Source organism: Nuphar pumila, chromosome 15 (genome assembly GCF_984573655.1).
Source record: "Nuphar pumila chromosome 15, dmNupPumi1.hap1.1, whole genome shotgun sequence".
NCBI classification, from domain to species: Eukaryota; Viridiplantae; Streptophyta; class Magnoliopsida; order Nymphaeales; family Nymphaeaceae; genus Nuphar; species Nuphar pumila.
The window spans coordinates 16840724-16858390 of NC_143263.1; the positions used below are offsets into that span (position 1 = coordinate 16840724).

The 17667-nt window shown below is 39.9% G+C and overlaps 1 protein-coding gene across 6 annotated transcripts; it reads left to right on the forward strand.

Moving 5' to 3' along the window:
* The first annotated feature begins 300 nt into the window (after positions 1–300).
* Positions 301–14985, forward strand: LOC149814645 (transcription initiation factor TFIID subunit 11b-like). Of its 6 annotated transcripts, none has more exons than XM_089989758.1 (7): positions 301–503; positions 1390–1450; positions 8451–8573; positions 8816–9056; positions 13721–13808; positions 14413–14513; positions 14599–14985. In XM_089989758.1, the coding sequence occupies exons 4-7, from the start codon at positions 8824–8826 to the stop codon at positions 14720–14722; spliced, it is 546 nt and encodes a 181-aa protein (XP_089845884.1). In that variant the 5' UTR covers positions 301–503; positions 1390–1450; positions 8451–8573; positions 8816–8823; the 3' UTR covers positions 14723–14985. The 6 variants fall into 6 exon arrangements, with proteins under 6 accessions (XP_089845884.1, XP_089845882.1, XP_089845885.1 ...); XM_089989756.1 differs by having other exon boundaries at positions 8451–8550; XM_089989759.1 differs by lacking the exon at positions 8451–8573.
* Positions 14986–17667: the final 2682 nt, after the last annotated feature.

Consider the following 17667-nt stretch of genomic DNA (forward strand, 5'->3'; position numbering starts at 1 on the left):
ATGGTCTGGGTCTGGTTCATGTAGTTTTTATCGGGTCTATGTATGGTTTTTATTATAGTGGACCCAATTAGACCCGGGTTCAGACCCAGTACCATATCCGAAAATCGGTTCCAAGTCTGGTTCCACCTGGGTCCGAACCAAACCGGATCCGTTGACACACCTAGTGGGAAACAAACGAATCCTAAATAAAAAGTTTTGAGGGTAAATTAGTAAATTTACCTTCAAAACTCAGCGTAGAGTTAAATTGACGGAAACGTGAGTTTGATTAACAGAGCATAATTAAAAAACTTGTGTGTTTTTTATTATTGTTAATAAACTTAGTCGTGTTTTTGAAAATTTCCCTAAAATTAAAATCCCTCCGACTGTGTTTGCATGAATCTGAAATCCGGTTTTCAGGGATCCGCACACCCGTGACTGCCCTCCTTTCCCTCAAACGCCACCGATCTCCGACGCTCCTGGCCTTCCTCCGGCGACCTTCTGCACATATCTGGCAACTGCGTCCGGTACTCCTCTCTCTCTCTCTCCCCCCTTTTCCCTTGCATGCTTCCATTCTTCTTCTTGCCTTCGTCACGTTTTTTTTTATCGGGCATTAGTGGGGCTGCACACCAAGTACTTGATGGGATTGCTGACAAAGATATGGAGATTAGAAACGTCGGGTGTGTGGTGCATTGTGATATTGATGGTAAATAAGAAGTGTTTGATGAAATGCCTAAGAGGGATGTGGTAGCTTGGAATGCTACATATCAGGGTACATCCAATGTGAATCATCTTCAGATGCTCTTGGCCTCTTTGGTAAAATGAAACTGAGGCCCTATGTCATACTTGTTGATGCTACGGTCAGTCTTTCAGCTTACTGGGTCTAACATGATTTATCTACAACACCAAGTTTTTTTGCACAACAGCAATAAGGGATGTAATAAGATTTTTTGATGTAGTAATCTGATCTCCATAATTTTTGTATTGTTCTTTATATGAAGCAATGAAACTTGAAGTTGTGCAGTGTAGAAAACCACATTGTCTATCATTCGTTGTTTTTCTAGCTATGCAATATGGATGCCAAATAATCTCTCAATCTAACGTTTTCATGTTAAAGTTCTATTTCTCTTTGGGTGACTGGAATTTGCAGCACTAGTGGAGATAAAGGACAGATAATGGTTTTTTTTTCTGTGGACTGTAACAGAGTGCCACACAGAAGATCTAGTTAAGGCCTTCCCTGTTATGGGTCAATGATTTGAAGTATTTGTTTACTCACTTTGGATATTCCAACTCTTAAGTTAGTCTCATCTTTTTTTTTATGGCAACTATTATATGTGCCTATTGATGATGTCAGTTCTTTATTTTTGAAGTGGTTGAGTTTTTCTTCACATTAGTATTACTCATGACATGCAGCAAAACTGTGCGAAACTTTGAATGGCATTGTTTCTTAATCAAGGCCATCAACTTCATTAAGGTAACAAAAATAGCAACATATACCAGTATGGCTTATTGAATGTTTGGATGTTTCAAAAGATCGAGTTTATGTGTCACATCAGTCGTCATGCTATTTTTGATGATGCTGTTTTTCTTTATGCTGAAAATGTTTCTCCTTAATCTAGTGTCTCTCATTCTAGTTCATCTACCTTTCTTTCTCCTATCTTGTTTCCCTTTGAATTGTCTCAACCTACACCCCTAGTTCTGTCATAGCACCATTGAGTCCTGTTATAGACTCGAGGGAGGCCTCTTCTCCACCCTCTTCTACTGCTGTCCCTGAACCTCCTCCCACGACTCCTCCTCCCCCACCACCTTTTCGTACTCATACCATCCATAGATGGTACTGTATTCCTAAAGCCTAGCTTGCTATGACCTATCCTATTCCTGAAGTCTTTCTTGCTCAAGCACTTCCCTATGAACCCTCTACCTTCAAGCAAGCCGTTAAGTTTCTTGAGTGGCGTGCTGCTTGGCAGATGGGTTCAATGCTCTTCTAAAGAATAATTCATGGGTGCTAGTCCCTTCCTCTTAAGCCAACAATATTGTTGATTGTAAGTGGGTGTTCAAAATTAAGCACCGGTCAGATGGTTCTATCGAACGGCATAAAGCCAAGCTGGTTGCTCGCGGGTTCAATCAACGTGAAGAATTTGACTATGATGAAACATTCAGCCTGGTTATTAGACTTACCATTGTCCGTTTGCTGTTATCAGTTGCCTTTTCTTGGAATTGGTGCACTAGGAAACTCGATGTTAAAAAAGCCTTTGTACATTTATTTTTTTTGGATCAAGAAGTCTATATGACCAAACCTCATGGCTTTGAACCAAGGTTGTAAGTATTGTATCGTTACCCGTATCGGTCAGGCCCAAAGTAAGTATCATATCGTTACTTGTATCGGTCGGGCTCAAAGTAACACACTATATCGTATCGTAAACATATAGTAAATTTTTAATAAAATTTTTTCAAAAAGTCCAAAAAATTAAGAAAAATCAGAAAAAATAGCAAAATATATAAAAAAATCATATCACATGAAACAATGATGAATTGCATAAAATACAATCATAAAATCACATATGAAGCATTTGTGTCTCTATGAGCTGCATACAACATCATCAAACATCAACTAATATAGAATCATAGATAATATTGCATGCATATCTCACAAGAATAATGCAAAATATTAAATACCTTGCAATTAAGAACATGCCACAAGACTCATACTTTCATACTACATAAAAAATATATTATGGCAATAGTTGCACTCGATTTTCAATCGGTTTTTACTCATTACTTGAGTGCCCTATTGCCATGCCGGATCATCTTATGCCATCTTTGTTGGAAGAGTGTGGATCCTGATGTCTACCTTGATATAAATATTTAATGTTGTTGGATCCAACTTTGTAATTTTACTCGTAATAAAGATTTTTTACCTTAACCCATTTTCTTGAGTGAAAAAATAGTGAAAATGCATTTTTTTACCTTAACCCATTGCTTTGGATGAAAAAATGGTGGACATGCATTTTTAATAGCTTTTAGATAAATGGAGAAGTCAACCCTCAAAAGGTATTTAAAACCCAAAATGAAAAAAGTAACTTTCGGCCTTTTTAAAGTACGTCGAAAGTATATTGTACGATACACCCTGTATCGTACGGCACAATACGATACAAAGGTGTATCGTACGATACACCCAATACGGTTACAATACACACTCATATAGCGATATGAGTGTGTATCGTATCACAAAACCCAAAAGTAATGACACGTATCATATCGTATCGTACGATACAGTACAATACTTACAACATTGCTTTGAACATCCAAACTATCCTAATAATGTTTGTCGTCTTCAACAAGCAGTTTATGGTCTCAAGCAAGCTCCCTGCCAATGGTTCAAGCACTTACGCTATTTTTTTTTTTTGTTGGCTATCGGTTTTGTTGAAAGTTGTGCTGACCCTGTCGTGTTTACTTATCATCATCATGGTGTTTCTTTAGTGCTTCTTCTATATGTTGATGATATTATCTTAACATGCAACACTACTTAAGCTATTGATTCTCTTATTGCTCAGCTTAGCTGTGAGTTTGAGATGAAAGATTTGGGTGATATTCACTATTTTCTTGGCTTAGAGGTTCATCACTCTGTTGAAGATTTACATCTAACTCAAAACAAATATTCAATTCAGTTGTTGGATAAGTTTGGCATGCTTGGTGCTAAGCCCACCTCTGCTCCGGTGGTCTCTGATGGCCAATTATCTGCTCGAGATGGTCTTCACTTGCCTGACTGTTTGGAATATCGTCATATAGTGGGCTCTCTCCAATATCTCACTTTGACACGTCTTGATATCAGTTATGTTGTCAACCAAGTGAGTCATTTTATGCATTCCCCTACACAGACTCATCTTACAGCTGCCAAGTGCATTTTGCGCTATGTTAAGGGTACCCTTGGTCATGTTCTCTGCATGCGTCGGGTTGCTCAGTCATCGCTAAGCATCTATTTAGATGCCAATTGGGCCGGTTGCCTAGATAGTTGTCGATCTACTGCTGGTCATTGCATTTTTTACGGCCCAAATTTGATTGCTTGGTCCGTCAAGAAGCTTCCCACTATTGCTCGATCTAGTGTGGAAGCGGAATATATGTCGATGGCCTTATCTGTTGCTGACTCTCTTTGGGTTCGATATTTGCTTGATGATCTTCAATTTCAATATTCTTTGCCTGCTACACTTTTTTGTGACAATATTAGTGCGTTATATATATGGCTCATAATCTTGTCTTTCACGCATACACTAAACATATTGAGTTGGACTATCACTTTATGTTGCAACCTATGTCACATGGGTGCGGGTGCGGGAGCGGGTGCGGGTGCGGGTACGGGTGCGGGAGCGGGTGCGGGTGCGGGAGCGGGGATTCGACACTTCCAAAAAACCCGGGTGCGGGGGTGCGGCAGGGGCAAAAATGTAAAAAATATATATATATATATATATATATATATATATATATATAATTTTGAAGTTTTAACAGTTTAACATTTAAATGTAAACATTGTCATAAACTCATAATATGATTCATCATGCATGCAGTATATCAACCTAAATATCAAATTATCAATCAAATAAGTAAAGCAATTACATAAATCGACCTAAATATCAATCAAATAAGTATTGCATAAAAGAACTAAATTACATACCAAAGTATATCCTGATGAAGTAATGGATGCTAATAATTTTCTTCTTCATCATCAAATGCATCATTAGAAGGAATACTGGGCTCAGCTAAATCCATGTTTGTTACGTTGAATTCATGTTCTCCCTCGAAGTCACACTCTTCTAGGTTTACATCCCAAAATTTGGATGTTCCTTGTCTGCATTATAAACCAAATTTGAAAATGATAAATACAATACAAGTATATTTAAATGAAAACTAAGAAATAATCAAATAACTAAGAGAGCAAATTAGTACTTGTATTCATCATTGCTTCGCGAAAGTAATCAAAGATTTGAATGAACATATACTAAATCCTCTGCACGCTTGCTGGTGAGTTTGTTTCTCTTCATGTTGTGGATTTGAGAATATGTGCTCCAATTTCTTTCACAAGATGAACTAGCAGGCTGCGATATCAATCTTAATGCAAGACGTTGCAGAAGAGGTGTTTTTGATCCAAATGTTGACCACCATGTGATAGGATCTATATTATCTTCTTCTCTCGCGAATAATGTCGGTGCATATAATCTCGAAGATGAAAATTTTCCAAACTCTTGTGTGACTTGATGTAGAAGATATGCTTCTGGAAAAAGTCTTGTCATACACATATTTCTATGTCTTGATAGCTATGGGTTTAAATTTGGAGGGACATGACCAATACCACCAGCCCGCCACTTATTTGCATAATATTTTAGATTAAGAGAATGTGCCATGCAATGCAAAGGAGTGTTGCTCTTATCCCATCTTCTGACTAAAATTGAATGAATATGATTAAAAAAATCTGAATCATCCAATGCAGGATTTTTTTCTTCATGCATGAAAACTATAGCTTGTATTTTTTCAATCATATTATCCCACATTTCATAAACTCTGTGAAGCATGGGCTCATCCTTATCAACTTCTCTTAACATTTCCCAAATAGGTTGCGTAAATTGAAGGAATTATACCACTTTGTCCCAAAACTCATCATCAAGAATGAATTTCTTAATTTCTTGAGCCTTCATATCATCATCAACACGATAGAATGTCCAATTTTCATCAGTCACCATGTTAATCAAAGCATTCTTCACTCTTTTAATCCTCTTCATCATCACAATGATGGACGCAAAACGTGTTTCAGCGACCTTCAACAATTTCAAATCAGAATGCCTATTAAATATAGCATTAGCACGATGGTGGTTAACAACAAAATTCCTAATGCTTTTGACATTTCTTTCTAAATCTTCAATCCATGAACATAAAGCATATGCTTGTGAATTTTCTTCTTCTTTGGGATTGCATATGCTCTTTAGGGCTAGATTTAAGTTGTGTGCTACACAGGGAGTCCAAAAAATATGAGGGTACTCACTCTCCAAACTCAACGCTGCACTTTTACAAACCGGAGCGTTGTCTGTAATGATTTGTACCACTTTCTGATCACTCACTTCTTTTATCACTTCTATAAACAATCCCTTCAAATACTCTGCATTTTTATATTTCCCAGATGCATCAACTGCTTTCAAGAATATTGGGTCACTAAGTGAACAAGTAATGAAATTGATTAATGGACGCCTTTGAATATCTGTCCATCCATCAGACACAATGGAAACTCCATTTTGCTCCCATGAATATTTTTTAATTTCTAGCAACCTCTCCACGTTTGCCCTCTCTTCTGCAAGAAGTGTGGTTCGTATTTTTTCTGAACTTGGAGGCACATAACGACTCAAATTACAATTTGCCAAGGATGTTACTAAATCATTCCAATAAGGATTTCTAGCCGCATTAAATGGGAGTGAACCAGAATAAAAATACCTCCCAACTTTTCTATCCAATTCTTCTCTTCCATATGTATTGAATGTTGCTTGTATCGTTCCTCTACCTCCTAGATTGACTTTTCTTTTCTTTTCAGCATCTTCTTTGTGGCTTGCAAACGACACACTGACTGCAGAAGAATCGGCCATTGCCTTTCTCTTCTCATATTCTTCTTGTATTTTCTTGTATTACCTTCGCATTGCCTCATCAACTTTTCTGCAAGCTGAAATGCCATGTCCTGGTATCTTCAACAAATGAGCCTTCACTCTTGTGTAAGACCCAACAAAATCTCTTTCGCAGAGCTTGCATCGAAATCTTTTGTTTCCACCACCTCCTTCTTCAGTTTTTGCAAGTTTATCTACATGTATCCATAGTGGCCCCACATCATCAATCCCACTGCAACTATCAGCAAAACTAGCAGCAGAACTCACATGTTGGGATGAGGATGACGCAAGTCCTTTCCCTTTATCCGTCATTTTTATCTTGAAAACACAAAAAAAAAATACATTACAATTTTCAAATCAATTCGAAAACACGGGGAGAAGGGGGGGTTCAGCCCCTCCCCTGCCAACCCAACAAGAGAGCGAGAGCGAGGGGGGATCGGCCCTCCCCTGTCGACCCAAAAAAAAAAACAGATGGGGGAGGGGCTTGGCCCCTCCCCTGTCGACCCAAAAAAAAAACAAATGGGGGAGGGGCTCGGCCCCTCCCCTGTTGACCCAAAAAAAAAACATATGGGGGAGGGGCTCGGCCCCTCCCCTGTTGACCCAAAAAAAAAAAAACAGATGGGGGAGGGGCTCTCCCCTGTCCACCCAAAGAAAAAAAAAAACAGATGGGGGGAGGGGCTCGGCCCCTCCCCTGTCGACCCAAAAACGAAAAACATAAAGGGGAGGTGCTCGGCCCCTCCCCTGTCGACCCAAAAAAGAAAAACATAAAGGGGAGGGGCTCGGCCCCTCCCCTGTCGACTCAAAAAAAGAGCTAGATGGGGGAGGGGCTCGGCCCCTCCTGTGCCGAAAAACGAGGGAGCAGGGGAGGCTCAGCCCCTCCCCTACCGACCCAACAAGAGACCGAGAGAGGGGGGGGGGGGGTGCTCGGCCCCTCCCCAGCCGACCCAAGAAGAGAGTGAGAGACATACCTGCGAAAGGAGAGGAGGAGCCGAGAGGAGGAGCCTGGGAGGCGGAGCTGGGGCGGCGGCGCTGGGGGCGGCAGAGCTGGGGCGGCGATGGGAGAGCTCGAGCTCAGGGGGAGAGAGAGGAGAGATTAGGGCAAAAAATTTTTTTTGCCCTAATCCTCCTCCTTTTCATCGGGGGGATTTTTTTTTTTTACGCCCAAAGTATGGACAAAAATGACCCTAGGTGCGTTGACCGCACCCAGGGTCGTGTTGACCGCACTCGCACGCGAACCCGCGTCGCGTCGCGTCGACGCGGGTGCGGCATCTGTTTTGCCGAGTCCCTGTGACATAGGTTGCAACTTAAAAAACATTTGTAGAATTCATTTGATGATGAAGTTGTTGATAAATAAGGAAATATTTTGAAAAATGTACATCGTGAGTTCTCAAGTTTGGTTTTCACCTTGAATTGTTATTGTTTAAAAAATTCATGTTTAAAATAAAGCTGTAACGTTGATTGGTTTTCACCTTGAATTCTTATTGTTTCAAAATTTCTTCTTTGAAATAAAGCTGTAATTCTGATTGGAGTTTAGCCTTCAATTCTTATTATTTAAAAATAGTTGTGATTGAAATAAAGCTGTAATTATGAGTAATAGGTTGTGCTTTGCACCATAAGTATTTGAAGGTTTAATATTTCGATTCCTGCTTGTTCCTATGGTATTTGTTGATTTTTTGTAGTTTCTTTTCTACTGATTTGTCTTTCTATATTATTTTACCAAGAATTGTCTGGTTTCTTGCTTCATCAATCTTAGGTATCTCCTACTTTTTTATTTTTGCAAAGGGAAGGATTTTTTAAACCCTATGCCAGTAATTTTATTTTGATGTTTGAATCCAGGTCCTTTTGTTCAATACCAAGACTTAATTGAACCTGATATTGACCTGTCAGCTTAATCAAAGATGTGGAAGGGAACATATCTTTCATTGTGACAAAATGGGTGTCTGTTTTCCATCAAATTCTGTAATTTCCTTAGTTGCAAAAGTAGTAAGACTGGAAACTGAGCTGGTCTGCTTGTGACCCCAGTTTTTGTGCTCTAGCACAATCAAAGTCAGAGCCATGATCTGCTCTTTACAAAATGGCATGCAGCCCACGGGCCATACATGGCAGGCCTGGGCTGGGCCAATCAGTTGCCCACTTCTTAAAATAAGGAACTTGTTACTTCATCTTCAACTGATCTCTCTCTCTCTCTCTCTCTCTCTCAGAAGACACAATGAAGCAGCAAGCAAAGGATCCTTTTGAGGTTGCATTTGTTGATCAGGACTCACCACCTGATTCACCTGTAGCCGATGTTCCAGCTACAAATACTGAGGATCAAACAACTGCTGCAGAAAATCCAGTGATGGAAAAAGCCAAAGAAGAAGAGGAGGAGGAGGAAGAAGAAAATGTCGATGCTGAACTGGGGAAGTTCCAGTCTGGAGATCCTGACAAAACGGCTAAGATGCAGTAAGTATGACTGTCATCATCATCATCAATTTATCTCATCTAGGCGTTGTAATTGGTGTTAACGCCAGTCCTTTTGTTGAACCATTTGCAGTTGAGCTCATCATCAGTTTGATCGACTTTATTAAGTTGCCCATTTTTTCCCTCTTTTTGATGATGCCCATATTTAATTAAGATTTTACTATATAAAATAAGGGCTAAGGTTTCTGTTATATTGTAGAAGGTACTAGGTTTAACAGTTGTCAATGGGTATATCTATAGTTCTGATAACATTATTTTTACCTGATGTTCCTTGCATCTCTATTATGCTTTCTAATCACCGTTCTGTCTTGCTGAAGCTCAAAGTAATTAATATATTGGAATCATATTTTGCACCTGAACGTGATTTGCAGAATTTGACACAGTTGTCTTCCATTATTTAGTTTTAGACTGAATTACTAGGAGGCAGGGGCGTAGCTAGGATTCATGTGAGGGGGGGGGGCAAACAGGGGTGTAGAAAGAAAAATGTATTTGTGTGATAGTTGGGGGTTCGGGGGCAGCGGCCCCGAATTTTTTTTTTGAGATAAAATAAAAAATGGCTACAATTATTAATAAAAATCTATTTCATATGGACAAATCAAACTATTTGCTGCAGTCAGGGCTGGGCTAGGACTGGGCTGGGCTAAAAAATGGATAAAAATCTATTTCATATGGAATCAGGGCAGGGCTAGGACTGGGCTTTTTAAAAAAAAAATTAACTGTTTGGGGAGGCAGGACTGGGCTACAGCCCAGTCCTGCCCCCCCCCCCCCCCCCCTAGCTACGCCCCTGCTAGGAGGTATTTCAGTTCATTAAGCATTAGTACACTTTATTTAGTAAGTTGGATTAGTAGTTTATGCCAATACTTTTAATGCACAAACAATTGATGGCTGATTTCTTGTAAATCGATCTTGCTCAGAAGACACATGAATACTGGCATCCTTTTGATGACAAGCTGAAGTTTCAATGACAATAGACCCCTGGTTCTTCATGAATCCACATATGAAATATAGAAAAGGAACATTGGTCAAGAAATAGTATCTATGAAGCACAAACAGGACCCAATGGATTAGGAAAGAATATGGTTCTGCCATCTCTCAATCCATTCTTCAAAACGAAAAAAAAATGTAATTTGATAAAATCTTATTTATAAGTTTATTTTATCTTTCCTCACATCTTGAAGAAAATAACTGACGTAAATTATTATTTGGATGATTTCTGAAATTCCTAGTATGTTTTCTGCACTAATCATCCTTGAATTATTTCTTGTGTATTTAATTGAACTGCCACAAACAGCACGTTATAATTATTTCTTGTGTATTTAAATTCCCTCTTTTTCTCCAAAGTCCTTAGGAGGCTAACAAGCACCTCTCTCTCTCTCTCTCAATCACCTCTCCAAAGTCTTTAGTGCACACGGGCTGAGCTTGATCTGAGCTTGCCTTGTATGAGCTAGGTTTGTCCAAAAAACTTAGTGCTCAGGCTCGTCTTGAGCCTGAGCTAGCCCTGCTTAAACTCGACTTATATCGAATACTGAGCTTGGCCTGGCTAGACTCGTTGAGAGTGATGGTTGCAATAATATTTTTGAAAAAGGCATACAAGACCAACATAATAAGATCCCAAAACAAGCATCAGAATACCAATAAAAGAAATGCAAGTAACTTGATATAGAAATGAATTATCCGAAATCAGAAAATCAATTATATCACCAAAGTGCATAAGTTTCCAAAAAAGTTTCAAATGGTAGATTAATTAAAACCCTAAACGATCAAAGACAAAAATAAAATCACTCAATCCATCTAAGCAAGTTATTCGATGGAACTGTTGAACCCAATTCGGACTCCCGTTCTCCCAGCCAAAATTATCAAGCGATAACAACTGAAACCAAACCGTTTGGATCAAAGAGGAATACATTCAAAATTTAATAAAAATTAAGATAACAAAAAAGAAAAGTAGAAATAAACATATTTGTCCATATCTTTGAAGTTTGTTCAAAGGTGCAATAGAGAATTCTGCTAGGGTCAATGATTTATAGAGATATTTGCAGAGCAAGGGAGAAAAAAACAGGGCAAGAAAGGGGATGACCAAGGGGTTGGAGGAGCAGAGGGACAGAGAGGGTAAAGGAAGTGAGGAAAAAAATATAAGCGAATTCTAACTCGACTAAGTCACAGTGAATGATCCCTTTGCAGTCTCGCAAAGGAGCTGGATGCCTTCCCTGCCAGTATTGCAGCTTCGTTGGGTCATTGCGTGCTGCCGGAAGCCAGTGTCTCAACCTCACACTTGTAGGGTCATAGTCTCGCAGAACTATTGAAATGGGTTGCACTCACAGGGTTTCATCCTCACACTTGCAAGGTCCGGAGGTGGCGAGGAGGATGGAACAACCCTGAAACATTTGCAGAGCAGAGATGCAGAGAAAGTGAGAAACCCTAGCCCCCCCCCCCCCCTTCTTTAAAGATCCCTTATATAGGCTATATCTGAACCCTTGATCAATTTATGATGAATGATTCAGATCAAATCATTATAAAAATGTTATATAGATGAAAGTATTATTTATGTTATTGTATATTTAATTCTTCACCAAGCTTAATCGAGCTCATCGAGGTCATTGGGCTGACCGAGCTCTACTCGACCGGGCCTAGTGACGCTGTCCGGATTCGACTCTTTTATCGTTTTGGATGAGCCTCGAGCCAAGCCGGGGCTGAAGTCAAGCCAGTCCAGTTTGTTGTGCAGCCCTACCTATCAATGTGATCAACAGGGTTTGGTTAGTAGAAATGAGTTTTGTATTATGTAATTGTGACGAGTAAGCAGGTTTTTAAGGGTTTCAAAAATCAATGGTCTGCAATGTGACAAAATTTACAAGTCAAAAACATGATCTGAGTTTTGATCCTTAGCAAACAAACCATGATGAGCACATTTATGTTGTCACATTAAGTTGATACACCTTGAATCTATGATTTCCAGCTCAATAATTCCATACCATCATTAGTACCAAGTATAAAACATATATATATATATATATATATGTGTGTGTGTGTGTGTGTGTGTGTGTGTGTGCATCCTCACGCCCCATGTAACCATCATAATAGCTAGGGGTGGCAATCGGGTCGGGTTGGCGGGTTGGCGTGTCAGCATACCTCAACCCGAACCCGACCCGTTTATTAAACGGGTCGGCTGTGGCAAACACGAACCCGACCCGTTTAATAAACGGGTAACCCGACACGACCCGCCAACCCATTTAATAAATGGGTTGGGTCGGGTAAACGGGTTTTCAGGTTCGCGGGTCAGGTTGGCGGGTTGACGGATCGGATTGGCAGGTAGGCAGGTTGACGGGTCGGGCAGACGGGTTGACCCACCCGCCTAACCCGTTTATTAAACGGGTCAGCCGGGTTGGCGGGTTGGCATACCCCCAACCCGAACCCGACCTGTTTAATAAACGGGTTACGCGGGTCTCAACCCGTTTATTAAACCCAACCCGAACCCGCCTAAGAGGCGGGTTGGCGGGTCGTGTCAGAAATTGCCACCCCTAATAATAGCGATGAAAAGGGTAGGGTATGGTCACAGCATAATACTCTATTTTTTGCCAAAGCAGATAATGTCCTTATTCTGGAACTAACTTTGTGATAGACTGGATCAGAATTAAATTGTATTCTTGGTTGTAAAAAGGTTATCATTGAGTGCAATCTCACCTACTCATGTGTTGAAGTAGGTCAGACTGCATGGATGACTTTAACATAGTTCATTTAGCATAAATCATGTTTCCCATTGTTACAATTTGGATGTGAAAAAACCTTTTTATTTTGGGATAGGCGAAAGGCCTTTTTTATAGTTTTGTTTTGGTGCAAACTATGTTCTCACTGTTCTTTAAAATATATCTAACTGTCAGACTTGTTTGTTCAATATATGTTGTAAAGTAAACAAGCCATGTTATTTACGCTGCTGTGCTTAAAAATTGATGACTAATGTCATTTTACTGATTGATATCGAATTTGTGGAGCACATATCGGTATGAAATATGTGTGTGAGAGAGAGAGATGGTGTACTGGGTCAATAAAAAATGAGTAAAAGTGGGTCAGTTAGACCTGATTCCAATCCAGATCATGTTTATCTGCCTTCCCCATTCTGACCTGAATCCAAACATACCCAAGCATCTTTGTTCTGGATCCGAATTAGATTAAGATACATACTATCTGGATGCCAGTGTGGTTCGTATTTAGATCAGACTGGGCTGGAGCTCCAGCCATTTAAATCCCTAGCTAGGAATGTGTAGAAATTATCTGCACAAGTTGAAGAAATTTCCAACATTCCATCACCTGTCTAATTTGGTTTTATTTCTGTAATTGGCTGTGCCTAGATTATAAACCAGATGAGCTAAGTAGTGTTTGAAGGGAGTCCTGCTCGAACTGTCTTACATGCTGTACATATATGACTGAAGTGACGACATTTGAGTTGCTGTGGGGTTCTGTATCATTACGGGATCAGGATCTTCACTTCCAATTTATGTCTTAACTATGGTGCATACTTTTTGGTTTTGGACAGCAATAGATGTGCTTATACGTGTTCTGCATATAATTTTTTCTGCTGATAGGAATTTGCTCGGAGTTATTGTCCTGTCTTAATGTTTGTAAGATTTGGTTGACAATTTGTACCATCTCAGGGCAATTTTATCACAATTTACAGAGGAACAAATGAGTCGATATGAATCATTTAGAAGATCTGGTTTTCAAAAAGCTACCATGAGAAAGGTATGCACTCTCTGAGTTACTATTTATTAGGTTATGGTTTATGTTTCTTTACCCGCAAAATATGAATTCATTTGTCTCATTGACCATCATCATTTAAATTGCTGAAGTACATGACAATTGGTTTTCTTTTTACCGACTCTTATTTCTCCCTGGAAATATAAATCTTATGAAATGTTGTTTCATGTCATTTATGTATGTAATCTTCCAATTTCATTGCCAACACAATCCTAACTTCTAGGGGGGTCTCAAGATTTAAAGGAGCTGTTCTTGGACTAGGAGACCCTGCATAGTAACATATGGTTTCAACTTCACTCAACTCACAAGTACAGACTATCCAAAAAGAAAACAGAAAAAAAAAAGCCTCATGAATAATGCCTTGTTTATAATGGGCATGATCCTGGTCAATCTACATTTTAGTCATTAGGTAATGTCCTCATCTAAAAGACCCTGATTGCAATCTTGATCCTACCGTGGCTCTCAATCTTAGACTTGGTTAAAGTTGTTTGAATATTAAGTATATTTGACTGAAGAGTTTTCTAATGCGGGCCTGTAGCTTTTCGTTCTTTCCAGTTATTAGTTCTGAGACATTCAGTTTGTTTTGCAGTTACTGATGAGCATTGCTGGATGCCCGATATCCATGCCGATGACGATTGTGATGTCAGGGATTGCTAAGATGTTCGTTGGTGAGCTCGTGGAAACAGGCATGTGAAGTGTTTTCCATGCTCATTCTTATAAATCATCTTTCTTTGGTTGACAATGAAAGCCATCTTTCTTCTTTTGTTGCAGGCAGAATGGTAATGAATGAGCGTAAGGAGAGTGGTCCGATCCGGCCATGCCATATCCGGGAATCATACAGGAGACTCAAGTTAGAAGGGAAGGTACCTCAGCGAACTCGGTCAAGGCTGTTTCGATAAGTTTCAGGTTTCATAAGTACTGTTTGTTTCAAGGCATGAAAGTCATTGCAACAGACTTTCATCAGAAAGTTCTCAGTAACATGTTCATGTTATGTCCATATAAACAGCTTTTTCATCTGTTCTAACGATTGCCTTCATGCACAAGTTCTGTACCAAGGTTAGTACGGTTTGTGAGATCAGCCCCAGTGTTGGTGACACGACCTGACCTTGACCGCAGATTGATTGAAATTGAATCCATGTTTGGCTGAATGCCATATTGGTGATACCTAAAGCACTGAACTGAAGGCCTAAAACAGGTCAAGCAACTAGGAATGAGGTTATTGAAACTATGGCATATTGGAAGATCGATCGGCCAAAATAATGAACAAATCTGGGCTGATCATAGCCTAGTGAATTTACCTACTTTGGCCAGGCCTTGAGCAAATCTGACTGAGTTGCTGACGATGTGTAGGGGTGTCAATAGGTCGGACGTTCACTAGACCTGGGTGGGTCCAAATTTTGAATGTTTTTTACATTGAAAAAAATTCAGATCTTAATCAGAACTTTGGTCAGACCTGAGTCTGGTGTGAAATTTCAGACCATACCTGGATCTGTATGCTAATTTGTCTTTAAGGGCCCAACCCAAACAATCGGATCCCTTCCTTTTGTGCCCAACCCTGACCCCTATCAGAATCAGTACGGGTCAAGATCAGGACATACCCGATCCATTTACACCCGTAACCATGTGCAATCAGGCCGGGCAGGCTCCATCCTTTATTACTTATCTGGCTGGGTTGAGTTCATGGTCCTCTTCCTACAAAAGTTTTGACTCAACCTAACCCCAACTTTTCCTCTCTTCCTGGAGCCGGTTACCCTGTATCCTACATAATGTCCAGCTCCAACTCTATGGTTCTTCCAGGTTATTTTCCAAGTGTAATAAACCTTGCACATTGTTTCTACTGTAGAAGTGATCCTTGTCATTATGTTCCATTAGGGCATCATTTTAAATTTTTCTTATTTTTTATATTTTCAAAATAATGCCATATTATTAAATTTGCTCATTTATTCGAACAGTGTTAAATCAGATCAAGTGAATAATACCCTTTGACCATTCTGCAAAGGACTTGAAAAAAAAATTGCTGATTGTCTTCCTCAAAAGGAAGGCGTCAATTTTTGTCCCCCCTCATTTTTTAACCTTTTGAAAGAAAATGGCTTGTTTGGATGTGGTCTTTGGATCCAAGTGCCTTCCCCTTGGGTGGATAATGGCAATTGTTGGTGGAAATGGATCAGATATGGGCTGGATCATAATTGATCCAAATATGAAATGCATATTTTAAGAACTAAAATCTGGATCTGGATCTAAATTAGGTATGATGAACTAGAGTTGAGTAATGGGCCCGAATTTCACTCGCAATACTGGATCTGCCAGAAAAAGTCTGAAAATGGGTGTTTCACATGCAAAAAGAACGGATGGGTTGGACTTGACCCAAACCTGAATATAGAGATCTGATAGAAAATGTTGATCCAAGTATGGCCCAAATCTAAAAATCTGATCCAACAAGTCCTAATCCAATATTTTGAGATCCATGTGTCGTGTAACGTGGGTCAGAGGTCTGACTGAATTTGGTCACATTAGTGTCAATCTTCTATCTGCCCTGGAATAAGGAATCCAGGATCTGAGCAGAATTGGCATTTCTGCATGAAATGTTGTCTTTCCAAACATATGCGTTGGTGTTCTCTAATACCGTTGGTTATGTGGGCTAGGATGCATAAATGAAAGTCTCTTTTCTCTTGGCCCCTCCAGGAGCAGCTAAGCGCCATAGCTTCACATGACTGCATTTCATGTGGGGCCTCCACTCTTTAGCTGTGGGACCCATGCAATGCTGTCAAGTGATTGGCCAGTGTCACATAGCCATGGCACTTAGCTGCTCCTTTGATCTCAACTCTCCGACAGAGGCACCAACTTAGCTTGAGGTGGAGCTAGCCCCGTGTCATGAGTTTGAACCTCAAAGGGATATCTTTGTTGTGCAAGCTGAAGCAGCAAGCTCCCTAGGGTTTTGGGGGTTGGGGACAGCTGTTAGACCCTCCAAAAATTCTGAAGTTGGTGGTTCGGAAAAAGACCCATAAGGTAGGTTCAGATTTTCGATGGACGAATATTGCAATTTGAGCTTGACACTCAAGAGGATCGAAATGAGATTTTTAGATCGGGAGACCTGTGAAACACGTATCGGGGGTACAGAACCCTGCTGGATACGATGAAGAAGAAGTCTAAGATTTCTCGTGGTTGTGGATTTAACAAAACAGTAAAAACAAGGTTAAATGGTTAAATCGGGTAAGTGCAATTTGGACTCAGTAAGCATTTCAAGTGCAGTTTCGGTCTAAAACTGAGAGAACCTGGTTCAGTGGTTCTAAGGCCACCTAGGGACATATATGAGAGTCTGGAATATGATTTAAACACATGAAAAGATTGCTGACGGTCAAGGGTTGTCGGTTTAGGGAATTCGGGTATTTCGGGTACCCGACATGATGTAGTTTGGGTTTGGGGATTTAAGAAACTAACAAAAGCTATTTTAAGGTCAGTGAAGATTAGTTGTAGAGATACCTTGAAGGTTTATGATAAGCTGGGAAGGAGTTTTACACGTTCTGAAACTCGGATCTACAACGCAAAGGCATCACTTGGCTCACCGAAATAACTAAAACACACGGTCCGAGACACTGAAGGAGCTTGAGCTCTTGAACGGGGTTGGACGTCCAACCTTTGAAAGCCTAATATGCTGATAATCGGGAATGACCAAAGAAGTCGTGAGAGAAGGTAGTGAAAGTAAAGAGAGAAGAGAGAGAAAGTTGTTAGAGAGAGATAAAGAGAGACGACTAGAGCGGGTGTTCTGAGAACTTCAATGCATTATTAAATTATCAATAAAGCTCTACGAGACCTCCTTAAATAGAGAGTTGGGGTTGAGTCTTAA